Source organism: Curcuma longa, chromosome 9, assembly GCF_044706935.1.
Source record: "Curcuma longa cultivar G26 ecotype Majalengka, Jawa Barat chromosome 9, ITB_CL_G26_1.1, whole genome shotgun sequence".
Lineage (NCBI taxonomy): Eukaryota > Viridiplantae > Streptophyta > Magnoliopsida > Zingiberales > Zingiberaceae > Curcuma > Curcuma longa.
Window position 1 is genome coordinate 8,099,461 of NC_133869.1, and position 16,731 is coordinate 8,116,191.

The window sequence follows — 16,731 nt, forward strand, 5'->3', positions numbered from 1 at the left end:
TGCCAGCTATCTGAAGTGTTTGACATTCAATTAACAGTTTGTTTTTGATGTCGTAAATTAAATTTCAATTCATCATGTTCCGAGTTTTGGCCAAAGCTAATATTAATTGGATAACATGCACAGATTGTAGCGCAGTGACTTGTAGACTTGTGAGGAAGTTTAGTCTACTACCAACTGCAATAATGAGAGACGTATTCTGTGTTAGTTTTCTTGCATATGGTGAAATGCCCCCATAGTCAAAGGTATTATGCTTGCAATAGTGTGACAACCCCACAGACCTCTCCATCACAATTATATCGATTATAAATATGTTTAGAAATCATATTGATTATGTTTGTTTACAGGTGGTCCATCACTTCATCATTTTCTTCCTAACAAATCGGTCGAAAATTTTGTTCATGAACAAATAAAAAAAATGGAACAAAAAATAAATAAAACTTCTTTCCCCGGCCCTTTCACTTCTATTCAACTCGAGCAAACTCGTGATAATTTTTTTTTTATTATTAATTAGCACTTGGGTATGCAAATAACAAACGCTCAGCGTTATTTATCCAAAATATTAAATGATAAACAAATGTTCATAATTCCATACTCCAACTGATTACTAATTAATTATATTTCCATCACGCAAAAATATTATAAGTAGTTTATTTATCTTATACTTTGAAATTCTCACCTAATCTTGTTATCTCGCTGGCGCAAATCATGGGATAGAATGTATGAATTCATTGTATTCTGCATCAATTTTCTATTAATCTTTCAATAAAAGATTTTTTTAAAAAAAAAAAGCTGCTAGTTGACTATAATCAATTAGAACGCTGTACTGTTTCAAACACGAAAGGATACTTAAAACGAAACAGCTAAATGATAATTACTTCTTTGAAAGGGAGCTCTCTTTTTCTGAAAACGTTGTTTTCTTTAGTTTTATAAATCACAAAAGTTCAATTTGATTTGAAGTTTACGCTTTATTGCATGCACGTTGACATAATTCTGATTCATATAGTTTTGATTAAGGGTCAAATCGACATAGTAAGCAATTATCAATCATCCATAGTATACATATATCTATAAAATCAATAAAAAGTAGTTATCAATATATATATTCCTTTTGAAAAACACATTAAATAATTTTGCATTATTCAAATAGTAGGTAGAGCATGAATGGAGTTCAGATTAATTTGTATAAATCCCAATAATTTTAATAAAAATTTACTATGAAGATTTTATAAAATAATTCAATAGTACTCTTCTGGTGATCAAAATAGTCGTGTAGTGAGACCATTCTTGCAACGTAATGGGGTGTAAATTTCACCAATTTAAACTAATAAGCAATAAAATAAATAATGTCCCCGACTGGCCGGATACTTCATGAACGCTCAATTAATCGATTAAGTCAAAATAATGAAAATCCATTACTTTATACTATCGTATCATGGTAGGCATCATGTGTGAATAAAAATATATAGGTTTTGCGTAGTAGCCACTTAATTAATTTCTTCGTGCTGAATAAAGAATTAGGCGAATCTCTTAATTAAAGTGACTTCAACCTAAAGAAAGAAGGATTTGGTGAATCAGTGAGGCTCTATATATATATATATATTATGCCACCGAATGTAGTGAATAATTGAAAGGACGCATGACTCGATTGATATCTAATAATGCACCACTTTTTGGCCATGTTTGAGCCATTAAAGGGATGGCCGGATCCTTCTTGCTAGAAAAAACAAACACTCATTTGCCGAAAAGCTTGTCAGCCAGTAGAACCTAATCGTCAATTTCACACAATGAAAATAGTATCCAATTAAAGTTTAAGCCAGTGTTTAGGCACTCCACATAACAACAAATTGCTAAAACAGCACAACGATATATATATATATATATATATATATCTCCATGGCCCTTAAGTGTTCAAGGTTTTGTTGCGTAAGGTTTACAACAAGAATAAAAATAAAAATGGACGACAAAATGGCGAGATCTATGGCATGAAATCAACGCGAGGCTTTAGCCAATGTGCAATATCGATGGGGTCAATTCCATAGGTCAACAAAGTTGCCCTTTTAATTTCGACATCGAAGAAGAGATGAGAGACAGATTGACAGAGTTGGTTGTCGTATTTGCCCATATGCTTGCTTGTGTCCTACGTGTATATATCTATAACTAATTTCCCACCTCTCCATGCAGTTTAATGAGAAGTGACGTTCCACCTCTCCATGCATGCAAATTAATGAGAAAACGACATTCACTGCTGCGTTTCCTAGCTACTTCGTACCCTTTTTTCTCTTCATTTTAATGACATAATTAAATATGAAGTTATCGTTTAATTATTAAAATATTAGAACAATAATTAGTATTAGATACTAACTAAGTATTGATTACATTTAAAGAAAATAATTTTCAGATATTATTATTATATTTGAAACATGTAATATATAAGCTAAAAATTAATATCTCTAGCTATTAACTCAATTTTTTTATTAGTGTATAAAATTTAATATATAAAAAGCAAAATATCCCTGTGTACTCGTTGTATGATGTTCTAGCTGTTACTGTAAATTAGAGTTGGATGTGAAGTTGACTCATTCATGCATGTCATTAATCAGTAGCTAACTAATGTAGGTAGCTAAGTCACCTCTAAGATATATAACTTCAAATGTAGTAGATTTTCAATCATTTATATCACCAACCCCATCAAGTCTATTAAATGCTTGTGGAAAGTTTTAATGATCTTGGTAGAAGAATGCCACTATATATATTTCCTTTAAGTCAACATATGGATCAAAGTACGACCCCACAAGGAGCTAGCAATATGAGATGATGACAAGAAGTGGCTCACTGCTCGAACAACATGAGAAATATATGATCAAATAATTGTGAGGAATACCAATCCAATAACAAATTCTCGATAGCATGTGATATTAGTGAAATAAAAAATCTTTCCACTTGTATCCAATGGTTAATTTTTGTAGAGGTAGTTCAACTAAATAACACATATGATTCTTCTTCAACGCCTCTGATTCATCATCAATTACTTTCTACCAAATAAGATCATTAGAAGTCTCTCTTTAAAAGAAATAGGAATGTGTTTAGATAGAATTCAAGAGCTGTAATAAATAAAATTTCATAACCTTATTGGAGATGGTGTTAATGCAAGAGCATATATCATCCATTGATGTATTGTTGATATCATTAATAGATGCCTGTAATGTTTGAAGTAAAGGCTGATTGTTCTCTTCAAGAAAGATTGCGATTATAAAGGGAATATCTAATGGTGTTGACAATTTTCTAGAGTAAATCGAGACAATCCTGAAAGTATTTTGTGCTCAAAAGTGGCATGACAAGAGATGTGTAAGCGGCTAGTTTTTAGATTGTAACAATGATAAACTTTTTATTCAATGTTATAGCGGAGAAAGGCACACAAGAAAGTTAGCTAAAAACATAAAGCTAGGACAAAGCAAGTGCAACCAAAGGAGTAAAGATGAGAGTTGATGAGTTTTTATTTATTGTGTAATTTATGAAATGGAGTGTCCATGTTTAGAGTGGATGAAGAAAGTCTATTAATAAATAGCTATGAGAATGGTTTCTACTAAAAAATATTTTGTAATAGAGATTGATATGAGCGTAATTCTTGTAGTTTCAACTAGATGTATTTGTTGAAGTTATTAGATAATTAATCTCTCCTTGACTTTGGCCATAGAATTTTAACGCGCACAAAGAAAATGAATGGCAAACATTATGAAAAGTGTCGATAAGTTTGAGAACTTCATAATGTGATTTGAGAATAAAAAACTATATCAAGTGAAATTGTCAAATACAATAATGAGATTCATTTTTATTGGGTCTTTAATTTGTACAGACCTAATTGTACATTAGAGCGAAACATCAAAATTAAAATTAAGGAAGGGGGGGGGGGGGGGGGGGGGGGGGGGGGGGGGGGGGGGGGGGGGGGGGGGGGGGGGGGGGGGGGGGGGGGGGGGGGTTTACCATCAGGAATAAAAGTAATTAAGATAACTTTGAGCAAGGGATCAATCAAACCTACTTTTTTCCCCTCATTTTTCTCTTGTACTTAAAACCCTACAGGAAGACAAATATATTGAAGGCTCTAGTCGACAATTTTCTCTACCGACAAGAGATTATAGAACAAGTTTAGTACATATATTGTGCAGTGTGCTATGAAAAATATGTTATAATACGGAGAAAATAAAGTGCTATATATTCTGGATGAGATGTCACAATTGCTTAGGTGGAAAGGACTAAGGAGTGTACTACTTCGTCTAAAGGCCGTGCCCATTGGTCGATCTAATTAATCATGGAGATGACCGATTTAATCTCATCTCGTACAAACTGTTCATGATCGTCCAAATAAATAAATCAAACAGTCAACATTCTGTACCCTAAACAGGTTTCATCCTTAGTTTCATAATTCATGTGGAGCAGTTGATGTCGACGAGGCCAAGAGATGGTCTACCGAACTGATAGTGCATGTGGAGCGGTTTCGGATCTTTCCATAATCTAATGAAAGAAAAGACCTTCCACCGACAGTGGAAGTGTATCGAAAGGGCTGAACAAAGTGATATCTTTAATTACAGAAGAAACCATTTTTTAAAGAAGGAAGAAAAGTTGCCTATTAAATAGAATTCGTGTACGTGGTCCAGCAGCAGAGAGTCTAGGGGAGCTGTGAGTGTAGCTGTCGTGTGTACGGTAAACAGGGAGAGAGCACATTTATTCAGTTCCAGATGAAGCAGTTCGAGTTGAAGCTTGATTGAGACAAAACATGAACACGCAACGCGACTTACATTACAAATTGGCGACAATAATTCACACATCGTACGTGAATGCAGAGAGAGTTGGCAACGTTACAGACGATTGAAAATAAGTATAGCACTGTAATTGCAAGTAAGATTGCATAGCGACACTGTCTTTCAGTCTTCTCCGGCTCTATCTTTGTTGATCTCATCGAGAACGACAATGAGCGAGGCAATGAAGGCGTAGTCCACGTTTGGATACACCGTCACACCAAATGTATCCTTTCCCAAAATTACATTCTTCACTGTGTATTTACGTCTCATCTGCAGTTCACAGTATGTCGAACCATCAATGAAGAAAAAACAAAGAAATTAATTGGAATGAGCGAATTCGAATGTTGTTCTTACTTGGGCCAGAATATTATCAGACTTTCCAAGATACACAGTGCATGATCTCTCAAAGTAGCTCCCCTTGATCTTGAAATCGCATTCGTCCTCGTTGGGGTTACTTGCCATGATCACATCCAGCTCTGTTTTTAGTTGAAGCAACCTTGACTTCTTCACGCTAAATAACAAATTTTCAGGATTTGTGCCCTCGCCTCTGAACACTTGCCATCTTCTATGCATGCTGAACATCTAAAAATACGACACAAGCTATTCACTAAGTAGTAATTCGGAGAGGACGACACCGAAGGCAATCCTTAAAAATTTTGTGTGAAAATTGAGACGAAATCAGTCGGATCCTACAGCAAAAAGGAAACTTGAGGCGATTTCCACGCAAGGTCCATTTGGTGCATCGAGGGTAAGATTGAGGCAGAATTCTTGCTGAACTACTGAAAGTTATGAAGTTCTAAAATTACTTACACCAGTTTTCAAAACACATCTGAAATATTAGAATATATGTCGAGATCTGATAGATTTTTGCAGGATAAATAGATAGAAATGTACAATTTTTATTAAAAAATTGTAAAATAGGGTAAGAATTTGTGCCTTTTGTTGCATGGTGAGGAGGGGATTGTCGGCGGCGTCAACGAGGACGGCGCGGTCGCGGAGGCTGAAGACGACGCCCTTCACCTTGAGCACCACGTTGCCGTTGATGTCCGTCACCGCGAAGTCGCTATCCGACAGGCTGAGCGCCTTCTTGGTGACGGTGAGATCGACCACGTAGGGAGCGCAGAACTGGGGCCCCACGACCACCACCGGCCCGCACACGGACCCCGCCGCCGCCGGAATCGGCATCGCCGTAGGAATCGCCGCCATCCAGGTTAATGTAACGCAGGCGATCTGATCGACAACACTGCATCTTTGTATTCGCCTCAGATATCTGCGTTGAGTTAAATTTTCATTTTAGCCCGAATTTCCGTACATTTTTTAATTTCAACTCCATAATTTAAAATTTTACATTTTATAATAATTTTAATACTTTTTCCTTCCCTCACACAAAATATTAATTTCTCCGGTGCTTTTTATTACTACTTTCAATTTGTAATAGCAAGAGCAGTTTTGTTACTTGCGTAGGAGTACGACTTGATCATAGTATACTACCTCTCTTTAGGGAAGGGATGGCAAACATAATAAAGTATATGAGAGTCCTAATTTCATTAGAATTGGCGAATTAAGAGATCGAGGATACAGACCGATGGAACATAACCATAAAACCGGAGGAAACTGGAGGCATCAGCATTGGTGTTCATCTCATTCATACATTCAGCCTAAGTTTAACAGTATCTCCATGCACAACTACGCTTTTGCATCCTAACCTTCCATCCACACCCATCTTTTTTCACGCAAATTTTATCGCAAATCTTCACTCTTCTGAAGACGTCTATATTCTATGTCAAATCAAATCACGATAATATGTAAAACACAAGACAGCATTTGTTATAGCTTCTTCTCATAATTGAAACTTGTTCACTTGGATGGGACATCAAGCAAAGGTTTCAGAGTTAGCAAAAATGCATCGGCAAAGAAAGCTGCACAAGAGTGGCAGCAGAGTTGTTAAAGAACTGTTATCTGCATCTGCATGAACTCAAACTGTAGAGGCAACTTCAGGCTGAAATGCTATCTGTGAGCTAGCTGATATTAGTGGATGAGCTTTTTTATCTTCTTGATCCAATAAACCAAACAACAGGAGTCAAGATCGAGCCCACCACTTCTTGGGAGGTGGATATGTGAATATAATTAAGATTGTTATAACATGCTGCCTATGATATTTAAAAATCATCTTTCATTTTTATCCAGCATCTGAGTTGCAGCAACTCATTCGCATTTAGCTGATTTGACAAGAACTTACACTACATTTTGTAGATGGCTTTAAGATTGGTGTTAGTTTTTTAGAATCACTTGACGAACATGAATGCAAGTATCCAAACCTAGTGCGACCTTGTGTCGATATGTATTCTTCTTAGTCAGGCAGCTGTCATTGTTTCCGAGACACAGCAAAGAACTCAAAAGCATGATATGGCGTCAAGCTCCTGCTTAAGCAATTTACTTTCTTATTCATTTGAAAGGCCACTGCAAATGCATTCAATGATTCTTAGAAATTATTGCTAACCAAATTGCAATTTCATTTGTTCCTCGTTACTCTGTTGTTGTAGCTTTCTTACAAGTAACCTCACTTTGAGAATGAAAAACAAATCCATTTTAATCTGTAATATGAATAATCTAACCTAATTTGACATAAATAGAAACTGTCATCTAAATGATTATTATTTTTTCAATCGTTCATATTCTAGATAAAAATATATATATATACGTTTTAGAACAAAAAAAGCAAAGGTATATGGAATATAATTTATTGTCTAAGTATACCCATTTGACCTTGTTGTTTGGGCTTGTTGACAGATATTGTTATTAGTCATGACTTCTGATTTCTGCTACTTCTTTGATCTCTATCAAACAGAGAAATCAGCTCCAATGATTCTTAAAAAGTGGGGATAAATCGGGTCAGAGCTCTGACTTTTCATCGTGAAGCATTTAATGGTTCTGAAGAAAAGGCATCAAAGAATACCTCAAATCCAATAATTTTTCTTCTCTATTAAAATGCCAAGGTTGACAATAGAATCTCTTTTGGCGGCTTGGATTGTCAATGTTTCCATGGTGAATGTTTGTGTCTTCATGTTAAGATGGAACAACGACATGCTAATTTGCCCATTTTACATTTATCAGTCACAAACTTTCTACATTCTCCTTATTTGCCAACAGATTGTGATTAGCGTTCAAGTATACAGAGGATTCAAGCTAAAACATTCATGGGTGACTTGGACTGTCTGAAAACACAATAAAATTATGCAGCAAACCTTATTCTAATACATTATATATAGAAAATGTACGTGGATTGGTGATTTATGTTAGTACAATTTTGTGACTTCCCTAGGCTTCCCATCCCCCCCAGCAGACACAGCCACAATGCCTTGAAGACCTAAACCAAGCACAGCTCAGTAATGGCGATATCGGTTTGCTAGACTTAATTTAAGCTTGAAAGGCGTACTGAACACATTTGGTCTGTGAGTTAGCGACCTTGAAGGTCAAGTTCCAGTTAGCTTTGATGTCAACTATCAATGAAAAATCATCATATCCCATCGCAAACCTAAATGAAAAGTGGAGAAACTTAGATGATAATCAAAATCAAACCCTCGGCAGAAAGAAAATAAAAACAGTTCAAGTGAAAACAGAGAAGAAATGAAGCCGCCAACGGAAGCAAAAGATGGGGGGGGAAACGCCAAGTTCGTAAGCAGTGAAGCTCCTTATACTGAAAAGAATATGCTGTGAGAACAGCCAACTTATCATATATATTAGCACCGAGAAAGTAGCAATAACATCATGCAAATACTGAATCAATATCTACCCACCTTTAACTTCTACAGTACTAAGAACCCATGAAACTCAGGATAGATAGCGCAATAGACAACATGGCTTTCTGAAAAAACTTTCACAAGTTCACCCATGGCGCTATCCCTCCTGAGCTTCAGAGGTTCTTGCATACTTTTGCCTGCTCACGTGGTAACAGTTAGTTGAAACTGGTGGGGTGGGGGGTTTGGAAAAATTAAGGGATGGGAAGGGAGAGGAAGAAATGGGGGTGAAGAAATCAAATGGCCTTTGCGATGTATTTATAGTTGGATGCCTTGAGTGGCTACTGGGCTGTGGGGTGTGGAATCGAGGGGCCAAGCCAAGACGAGGGAGGCTCAACCCTCAATCTTTGGTGGATGTAAACCTTGACCTTAGCCTATAAAACTATATGCTAGATTTATTAGGGAGAAGCGCATAGATAGTAGGAGGAGAGGAGGTCCTTGTCTTCTTCCTTTTATTTTTCTATTAATTATACTAGTGATTACTGCTGCAGTCGTCGTCCTGACTACGTTAACTCCTTTCCCTATGCAAGTCCCTACCGCCACACAAGCTACTGGAAAAAAAAAGGGCTCAGGCTTTTCGACCTTCAATTCATAGCGTATGACCTAAGTGCCTTGCTTTCTATCACTTTATGCTAGAAAAATAAAATTCCACAAATCATTTGCAGATGTCGCAAACAGGCCTCTGATGGAAAACAACAATCTCCCTCCATCTCTTTTCGCCCTTCCCATCTCGAATGAACACTGCACAAGCCGTGGTGCCTAAATGCGTGGCCATCGACTCTAGGCATTTTGACCAGATATCTGAAGTGTACGGATCTCACGTTGAAACTTGAAGCTTGGCTTATAGTAGGGGTCAAACCCCAACCGATGGTTAATAATTGAGGGCGCTTGTTTAATATGTCTGCATTGGGATGCTGTTTATCTCCTTCATTATCTTTGAGAATTCCTGTGTTTCCTGGATATCCAGGCTCTCCTATTTTGAACAAGTGAAGCATTTTAGTTTAGGGGAGGGTGTACTTGTTTCTTCCCCATTGATCCAGAATCTCAGCTCACGTAATGGACCACGGAGTTGCTTTGCTTCCAAGAGTGGTCACTGATCAGTGGATTTCTTTGAAATATAAAACACCTATCCATCTGTCGAGTAAGAGTCCTCGAATGAAGGATCAGATATATATATATTTATATAATTCATGCTTTGGTCCTTGTGAAAAGGATTTCCCTTGGGACTTGCTTTGGCTCTATTTTCCCTTTTCCCATGGCGCTCTCCTGCTCTGACTCTGCTTTCTTCTACTCTTCCTTCGCCCTCTCCAAGGAGGAGGACTAGGACTCCCCTAACCTGATACAGATTAACCCTCCACTCTCCATCTCTCTCTTCTTCTCTCTTCTGCTGCTGCTGCAGCTGCTCTAGTCCTCTGCTCTGACTAATACTGCCAACCTAACTAAATGCGTGCTTCCTTCTCTTCTCCTGCCATAATTTACGGGAGCGATTCTGGCAGAACTTTTTCATTATTGCGGGGCACTACTCTCGTCGTCAGGTTAATGTAGCAGCTGCAGATATCTATAACATCGATGTGATGACGCTCGCTTTTGGCGAGCTTGTTGCATGTGCTTCTGCGACTTGGACCGGTGGGACTGCCTACACGAGAAAGCCCCCTGAATGGATTGATGCTTATAGTCCAAAACCCATTTCCCTTTCCTAGCCTACTGCCAATTCTCTCCTCCTTCCACTCCTCTTATTGTACCTTTTTTTAAATTGTAAATGGAAGCGAGCCATCTTTGAATTCTGTAATGATCTTTGAGTTGGTTCTCTATCCATCAGTCGAGCAAAAAAATTAAATCAAGATAAAAATGCAACGTAATTGATGCATTAAAAGTTCAATTTTCTTTTTCATTTTTTCCCCCAAAGTCCCAAAGTAATTCACAGTAAGTTTATCGTCTTGGCTGCTATAAAATGACCATGTTCTTTTTATTAACTGCATGATTGCCTTTTTGACGTTAAATCTTACGGCCCGAATCTTTTGTGCACATTGCACGTCAGTTCCTCATTTATTCGAAAAGAGGACGCTAAACAAAAACAAGCCAAGAACCTAACCGTGTGCTACACTCAAATAGAAATTTTACTCTCTGGCCTGGCCTGCTCTGGCCCTGTGTCCTCCACCGTGACCAGGCTCTGCGCGCGAGTAATAGACTAGCAAACATCGAATCTTACTACTTATTTCCCTGATTTAGATTTACTTCGTGGTAAGTCTTCTCAGGCCCAATGACGCATTTATGAGCGACGGATGTTTACAGGCGTGATGCACTGATACTGACTGACTTCCCAGACTTGAAGGGTTTTAGAATCAGGTACGGCTCGCACTTAATGGACTTTAATAAGAATTTCAGATTCCACTTAACTAAAGATAAACTTCTGAACCTGCCGTCTGTCATCAACTATTTGGCTCTTATGGTTTTATTGAGGTTTAATTGTTTGAGAAAGGGTACAAGAGCAGTGAACGTTGGCGTCGTGATGTCTGCAGCTATAAATTTCTATGAAAACCCAAGCCCAAGACTAGCTTCATTTGTGTTAGTTGGGCCAGAGGCAGCACACAGTTTGGGTTAGGTCCATACAGATCGTCATTTCAACTGAAGAAACAATCTAAACAAATTTACTGTTCACGTCTGAAAAAGCAAGTCATTGATAATTTGTATGCTTTTGGCATGCGGATTATCCTTGGTACCTGATTGTGAAGTATCAGCCAGGTCAAAAATTTTGCTTAACAAAATTGCCAAAGACTTCCATATGTGAAGATTTTGTTCATGGTGGTCAAGATCAATGAACCTCTCTACAACTGGGAGATTAAAGTAAGGAAAATTTCTCCATATCACAGCGATTTTCCTTCCCTCTCTCAACCTGCTGCCCACTGGAATCTCAGGCAGCCCCAAAACCGCTTACGCCTCTTGAACCACCTCCTTGGCGATTTGGTACGCTCTCCTCGCTTAAACAAACCGCAATTTGCACAACAATCGCAAGCAAATGGGAATTAAACAAATTGTAGTGCCCAATATTAATTCATCAAATTGTCGAAGTTGCACCCAATTAATTCACACTGGCTGTGTCTAGATCAGCGTCCCCCTTCTCCTATCCTCTCCTGCCTCCTCTCTGCCCAGCCAAAGCCCACCACCTCCGGGCCTCCGCCATGCCCCACACCTCCTCCAAGACCTTCCCTTGCCCTCGCCGCGTCGAGGGCGCAGGAAAGCCCACCTCCTCGCCCGACGCCGCCGCCGGCCGCTGCGCTGGGCAGGCCGTCCCCGGCTTCGCCTCGCGGTACCACGATCACGCCGCCCCCGTGAGCCCCCACCAGTGCTGCTCCGCCCTCGTCCAGCGCGTCGCCGCCCCGGTGGCCGCCGTCTGGTCCGTCGTCCGCCGCTTCGACCAGCCGCAGGCCTACAAGCACTTCGTGAAGAGCTGCGACGTGATCGACGGCGACGGCACCGTCGGCACGCTGCGGGAGGTGCGCCTCGTGTCGGGGCTACCCGCCGCCACCAGCCGCGAGCGGCTGGAAATCCTCGACGACGAGCGGCACGTGCTCAGCTTCCGGATCGTCGGCGGCGAGCACCGCCTCGCCAACTACCGGTCGGTGACCACGCTCCACCCGGAAGGTGAGGCGGGCACGGTGGTGGTGGAGTCGTACGTGGTGGACGTGCCTCCGGGGAACACCACCGACGACACGCGCGTCTTCGTCGACACCATCGTCCGATGCAACCTCCAGTCGCTGGCCCGCACCGCCGAGAACAGCCTCAAACAATGCGGGAAGAATTAATTCAAAAGGGCCTCCTCATCAATTCCAATCAAAGCTAAATCGTTCTCATCAACTCATTTTCGTTGTTTGTGTTAATTCTCTTCTTCCTTCTCCTTTCAAATAGTTTTATTTATATATAAAACCTTTGTGAATTAGGACAAGCTTAATATATTAGTTTGTTTATGTGTGCTCACATGTTTCACGTAATTTTCAAGCGATAAATCTATGATCTCTTGTTTGCCAAAAGCAATGCAGAAGCTCACGAATTAAGTAATGTTAATCATTCATTTAACTCCTAGTTGTGAAGATGAAGCATCATCACATGGGAGAAGCAGGCCAGGTTATGATATTAAATTAGATTAAGTAGAGGCATGCGTGCCCGCCTCTGTTTATATGGATGCATGCATAAGCTAGCGAAGGGTATTGTGTAATGCAAGTGCATGAACCTGTGCTCTTCTGCCTTAATTATTGATCATGTCAGTCTACCTTCATTATTTTTAAGACTTATAAATGCTTTAGAGCATTGATAATTTAACTTGACTCGCTGGCTTCGAACCACAGAAGAAAAAACAAAGGGTTATAGATAGATATATATACATAGATGCAAAAACTATTGTAGTTGCTTTGCTGACTAGCTAGCTAGGACGAGTGTTTTGTTGCAACTCAGTTGTTGGTGCTTCATCTTGTACGTAGTTCATCTTATGACTTTTATCAATGTGAGTGAACTATTTGCTCGCTCGTGTCATTTTTCTTTATCTTGGTTTTTTTTTCTATGTGTAGTTATTCTTTGTGAAAACTAAAGAAATAATAGGACGAGGAAGATTTATAAAGTGGTGATCAATCGTTGTTGTTTGAGCTAATGATGAGTTAGATTTAAAAGCAACTCAGTTGTTGTTTTTTTTTTTTACTGACGAGGAAGATTTGAACTTGGGAGAGATGTATGAGCGCGAGATTGAGTTTTTAATTATTTGTTCTATCAATGATTTCTTTTATTATTTTACTCTTATATTAGATATTTCTTCGCTAACTAACTAATTAATTAGGCCGAGCAATATCATAATGTTTTTGACTATTAATTTTTCATTTTCTTTGTGTTTGTTATTTTGGTGTTTATTTGGAGAAGGCGATTTACATTAAGTGTCTGAAGAAGAGGTAAATCCACATTCCAAGTGAGCTTTGATCTGTGCAAATTGTAAAATGGCTACTTTGGTGGACAAGGAAACAGACAGAGAAAGGGGTGAAAATGGAGAAACTGATAAAAACATTTGTTCTCCTTCCCCATCCCTCGGAGCTAAACACCAATCTGTGTAAGTTTCATCACTAATTTTGAGATTGATCCGGTTGAGTTGAGTGATGGGCTGGCTCTTTTAGGGATTTGGACATGTCATCGCAAGTAGATCTGATGAAGGTTAGGCCAGGTGCTTCCTTAGGTCAACTTGTTAATTCGCTCTCCTAATGGCAGTATCTATCGATTTAAAAAAAAAAAAAATTCTAAAGAAACTAAGAAAAGCCATGTCATACAAAATTATAGATATAATTCTTTTATATATATATATATATATATATATATATATAATACAGCAAGAGGTGCCACTTCCAGCCATCGTATAATATATAGTCTGCTGTATCTTTTGTCTGATTTCATCCTGTAATTAATTAACAACTTGCAAATATATAAATAAACAAATAAATAGCCGTGTAATAGAATAAATAAGCTTGACAATTAATTAATAGTGAGCATGTTGCAAGTTCTGAACATTCTTATTAATTTTAAAAACCCTTATGGACGACGTACTATCGTATCAAAATGCACAACAAGTACGTTCCCTCCACATCTGCACTGCTTGCATGTACGTGAAGGCAATATTGGCAGACAAGTGTAGAAAATAAGTAAACAAGGGTACCTGATCTGCACTAGTGAACAAAATTCGTGACTACTGTAAAACTTTTTCTTGACTAGTTTAACTTCACAAAGAACTAATTAAAGAAAATGAGTATGATCTGCACTAGCAAATTATAGTCTTCATTTTGCTGGTGAAGTGTATATATATTTCGTTAATTGTTTGTCTGACCATTTGAAGTATCTCTGCACTATACTGTAAACATAGACACATCTCTTTGAACATGTGACTTTAATTCGGAGAAGAGACGTGATTCTAAATTTATCATGTCACAAATAATTAATATCTCCATAAGTTAAATACAAAGATTTATTTTAAATATTGCAAATGCATCACAGATGGTGAACTACTGTTTAATTACATGAACAAAGAAGTAAGTACTTTGAAATTTTGAAGGAGATGTTGAATTTAAGGGCTACAATTAAAAGAAAATATTATGAATATGAAAAGTAGAAGGGCCCGCTCCAACATTAGGTTCTAGAGACCCCTGTAACATATCACGAAGCCCATTAAGAATTGAAGGATATTTTGCAATGAAAAGATAAAAGAAACAAATAGAATTAACAATGTGTTTCGAACAGTATTTTGCATGCAGTGAACTTTGTTTGTCTTTTCACTAGAATCCAACCGAATGGGAAAATGGATGCAGAGAATCTATGAGCAAAGAAAAGAGCAAGGTAGATGAAGCCTAATAATGATTCACGCTTTGCTCGATAACTCTGCTTAATTCCATCAGGATTTGTACCTAGCTGAGTGCTGCCCTGCCTGCATGCCTCGCTGCCCTTTAATGCCTGCATGCCTCGCTGCAGTTCTTTTTCCGTCTTTAATGCTACAGGAGGATATGCACTAAAATAAAAATAAAATATCCACCATGATCGACGCCATGAATGATGCGATCATAATCCAGATTATCTAATTAATTAAACCATTTGCAGAGATCACAAACTGTGGGGCAAAAAAACCAGTCCCTCTCGTCGCATCTATAAAATATTAAAGATCACCAACCTGCTGTAGATTTATTATTATTATTATTTGAGATATAATATTCCCCTCCAGCGAACGTCGACGTTTCCCTTCGGTTCCATTCCAACACTACACGAACTGGAATCATTTGATCATATCTTACAATTTCTGCAATCACGATGTGATTTATTATCAGTCACTACTGCGTGGGCCCACTCTAACACTACCCACTGATCGGAATATATAGAGTTAAACGCTTTTGTTATTTGAAATTGAATGGGAAATAAAGGCGTTTCAAACCGTACAATAATTGAGTAGGAATGTAATTAATTAATTAAATTTATATATATATAAATTTAATGGAAGACTAAAGCCAATCATCCTTATTCTTACTTTATTGCCTCTCTTGTGATCTTTCTCTCGACTCTTCCTAAATCCTAGTGGAACTGGCCTACGTCATTATTAGCCTCTATGTCTTCCTTTCACTTGTGGCCTGTCCACTCCAGATCCAATCCAGTCATAATAACACTAATTTGTAGTTACAGTAAAAGTTTTATTTAGATTATCGTATATCTAGTAAACTACTAAATAACATACAATGAGCAAATAAGAGAAAATTTACATGCATGCCTACGCGTACGTGCATACTGTAGTATTTACATCATCTCTCTCTCTCTCTCTGTGCGTCTATATATAACATATAAGTGGACATTATTTAGATTTAATCATTGATAGATAAGGAGCAATGAATTAATTAATAGTCTAAAGGACAAAACAGACGATTCATCTGAGATCACCTTCAAAACCTACTATTCATATATAAACAATTAATTAATGATATTATATGATATGATTTATACCTGCTGAAACAACTAGACTAGGATGATATATACATGCCTCAAATTTGAAATCAAGTTAATATGTTGATAAAAACTTCATTAATTTACATTTAATTTACTAGGTGACTATATATCTAGTTTGCCCTAGTTCGAATAATTAACTATCCTTTATACATAAATAATGTGGTTTGATTACACTAAATACAAAAGTATAAATACAAGATTAAAAAATATCTAATTTGAAAATTAAATGCCTTTAAAAAATAAGCACAATATAATAATTATGCGACATAGTTAATGATAATTAGGTACCTCCATATACCACTAACACAAGAATACATGTATAGTTAAATAAAAGGAAAAAAACTGATAAGATAAAAAACTTCGCAATTTCTGCATAAATGTGAGAACCTTAATCCCACTCAAAAAATTTAACAATTAGTATTATTCTCAACTAATAAGAATCATTATCTGAATTTTAGTTATCTATTCAATATTTAACTTTAAGGAATAATATTTCAATACAAAAATAAGGGCAAATTCATATATATTAATTAATCAGTACGTGTTTGATTGAGTTGCTAAAGAGCACAAGGTATCAAATGTAGGAGATATATATACAACACTCTATATATGTTTACATATAGCTTTTC

At 37.6% G+C, this 16,731-nt stretch overlaps 2 protein-coding genes across 2 annotated transcripts; one reads left to right on the top strand and one right to left on the bottom strand.

Moving 5' to 3' along the window:
• Positions 1–4,742: 4,742 nt before the first annotated feature.
• On the bottom strand, positions 4,743–6,040 carry LOC141834983 (protein LURP-one-related 15). The gene is made up of 3 exons (XM_074722399.1): positions 5,733–6,040; positions 5,151–5,378; positions 4,743–5,066 (listed from the first exon to the last, which is right to left on the bottom strand). Exons 1-3 carry the CDS (start codon positions 6,000–6,002, stop codon positions 4,920–4,922), a joined length of 645 nt encoding a protein of 214 aa, XP_074578500.1. The 5' UTR covers positions 6,003–6,040; the 3' UTR covers positions 4,743–4,919.
• Positions 6,041–11,772: 5,732 nt separating this feature from the next.
• LOC141834674 (abscisic acid receptor PYL4-like) lies at positions 11,773–12,396 on the top strand. The gene has a single exon (XM_074722008.1). The coding sequence runs from the start codon at positions 11,773–11,775 to the stop codon at positions 12,394–12,396; it is 624 nt and encodes a 207-aa protein (XP_074578109.1).
• The last annotated feature ends 4,335 nt before the right edge of the window (positions 12,397–16,731 follow it).

Bases quoted from the DNA above. Each gene is read 5' to 3' on its own strand.
- LOC141834983 (XM_074722399.1), bottom strand. From the start codon at position 6,002: ATGGCGGCGATTCCTACGGCGATGCCGATTCCGGCGGCGGCGGGGTCC. The intron at 5,379-5,732 runs GCACAAATTCTT...TCGTATTTTTAG, and splicing joins TCCTCACCATGCAACAAAAG to ATGTTCAGCATGCATAGAAG. The intron at 5,067-5,150 runs GTAAGAACAACA...TGTGAACTGCAG, and splicing joins CTGATAATATTCTGGCCCAA to ATGAGACGTAAATACACAGT.
- LOC141834674 (XM_074722008.1), top strand. From the start codon at position 11,773: ATGCCCCACACCTCCTCCAAGACCTTCCCTTGCCCTCGCCGCGTCGAG.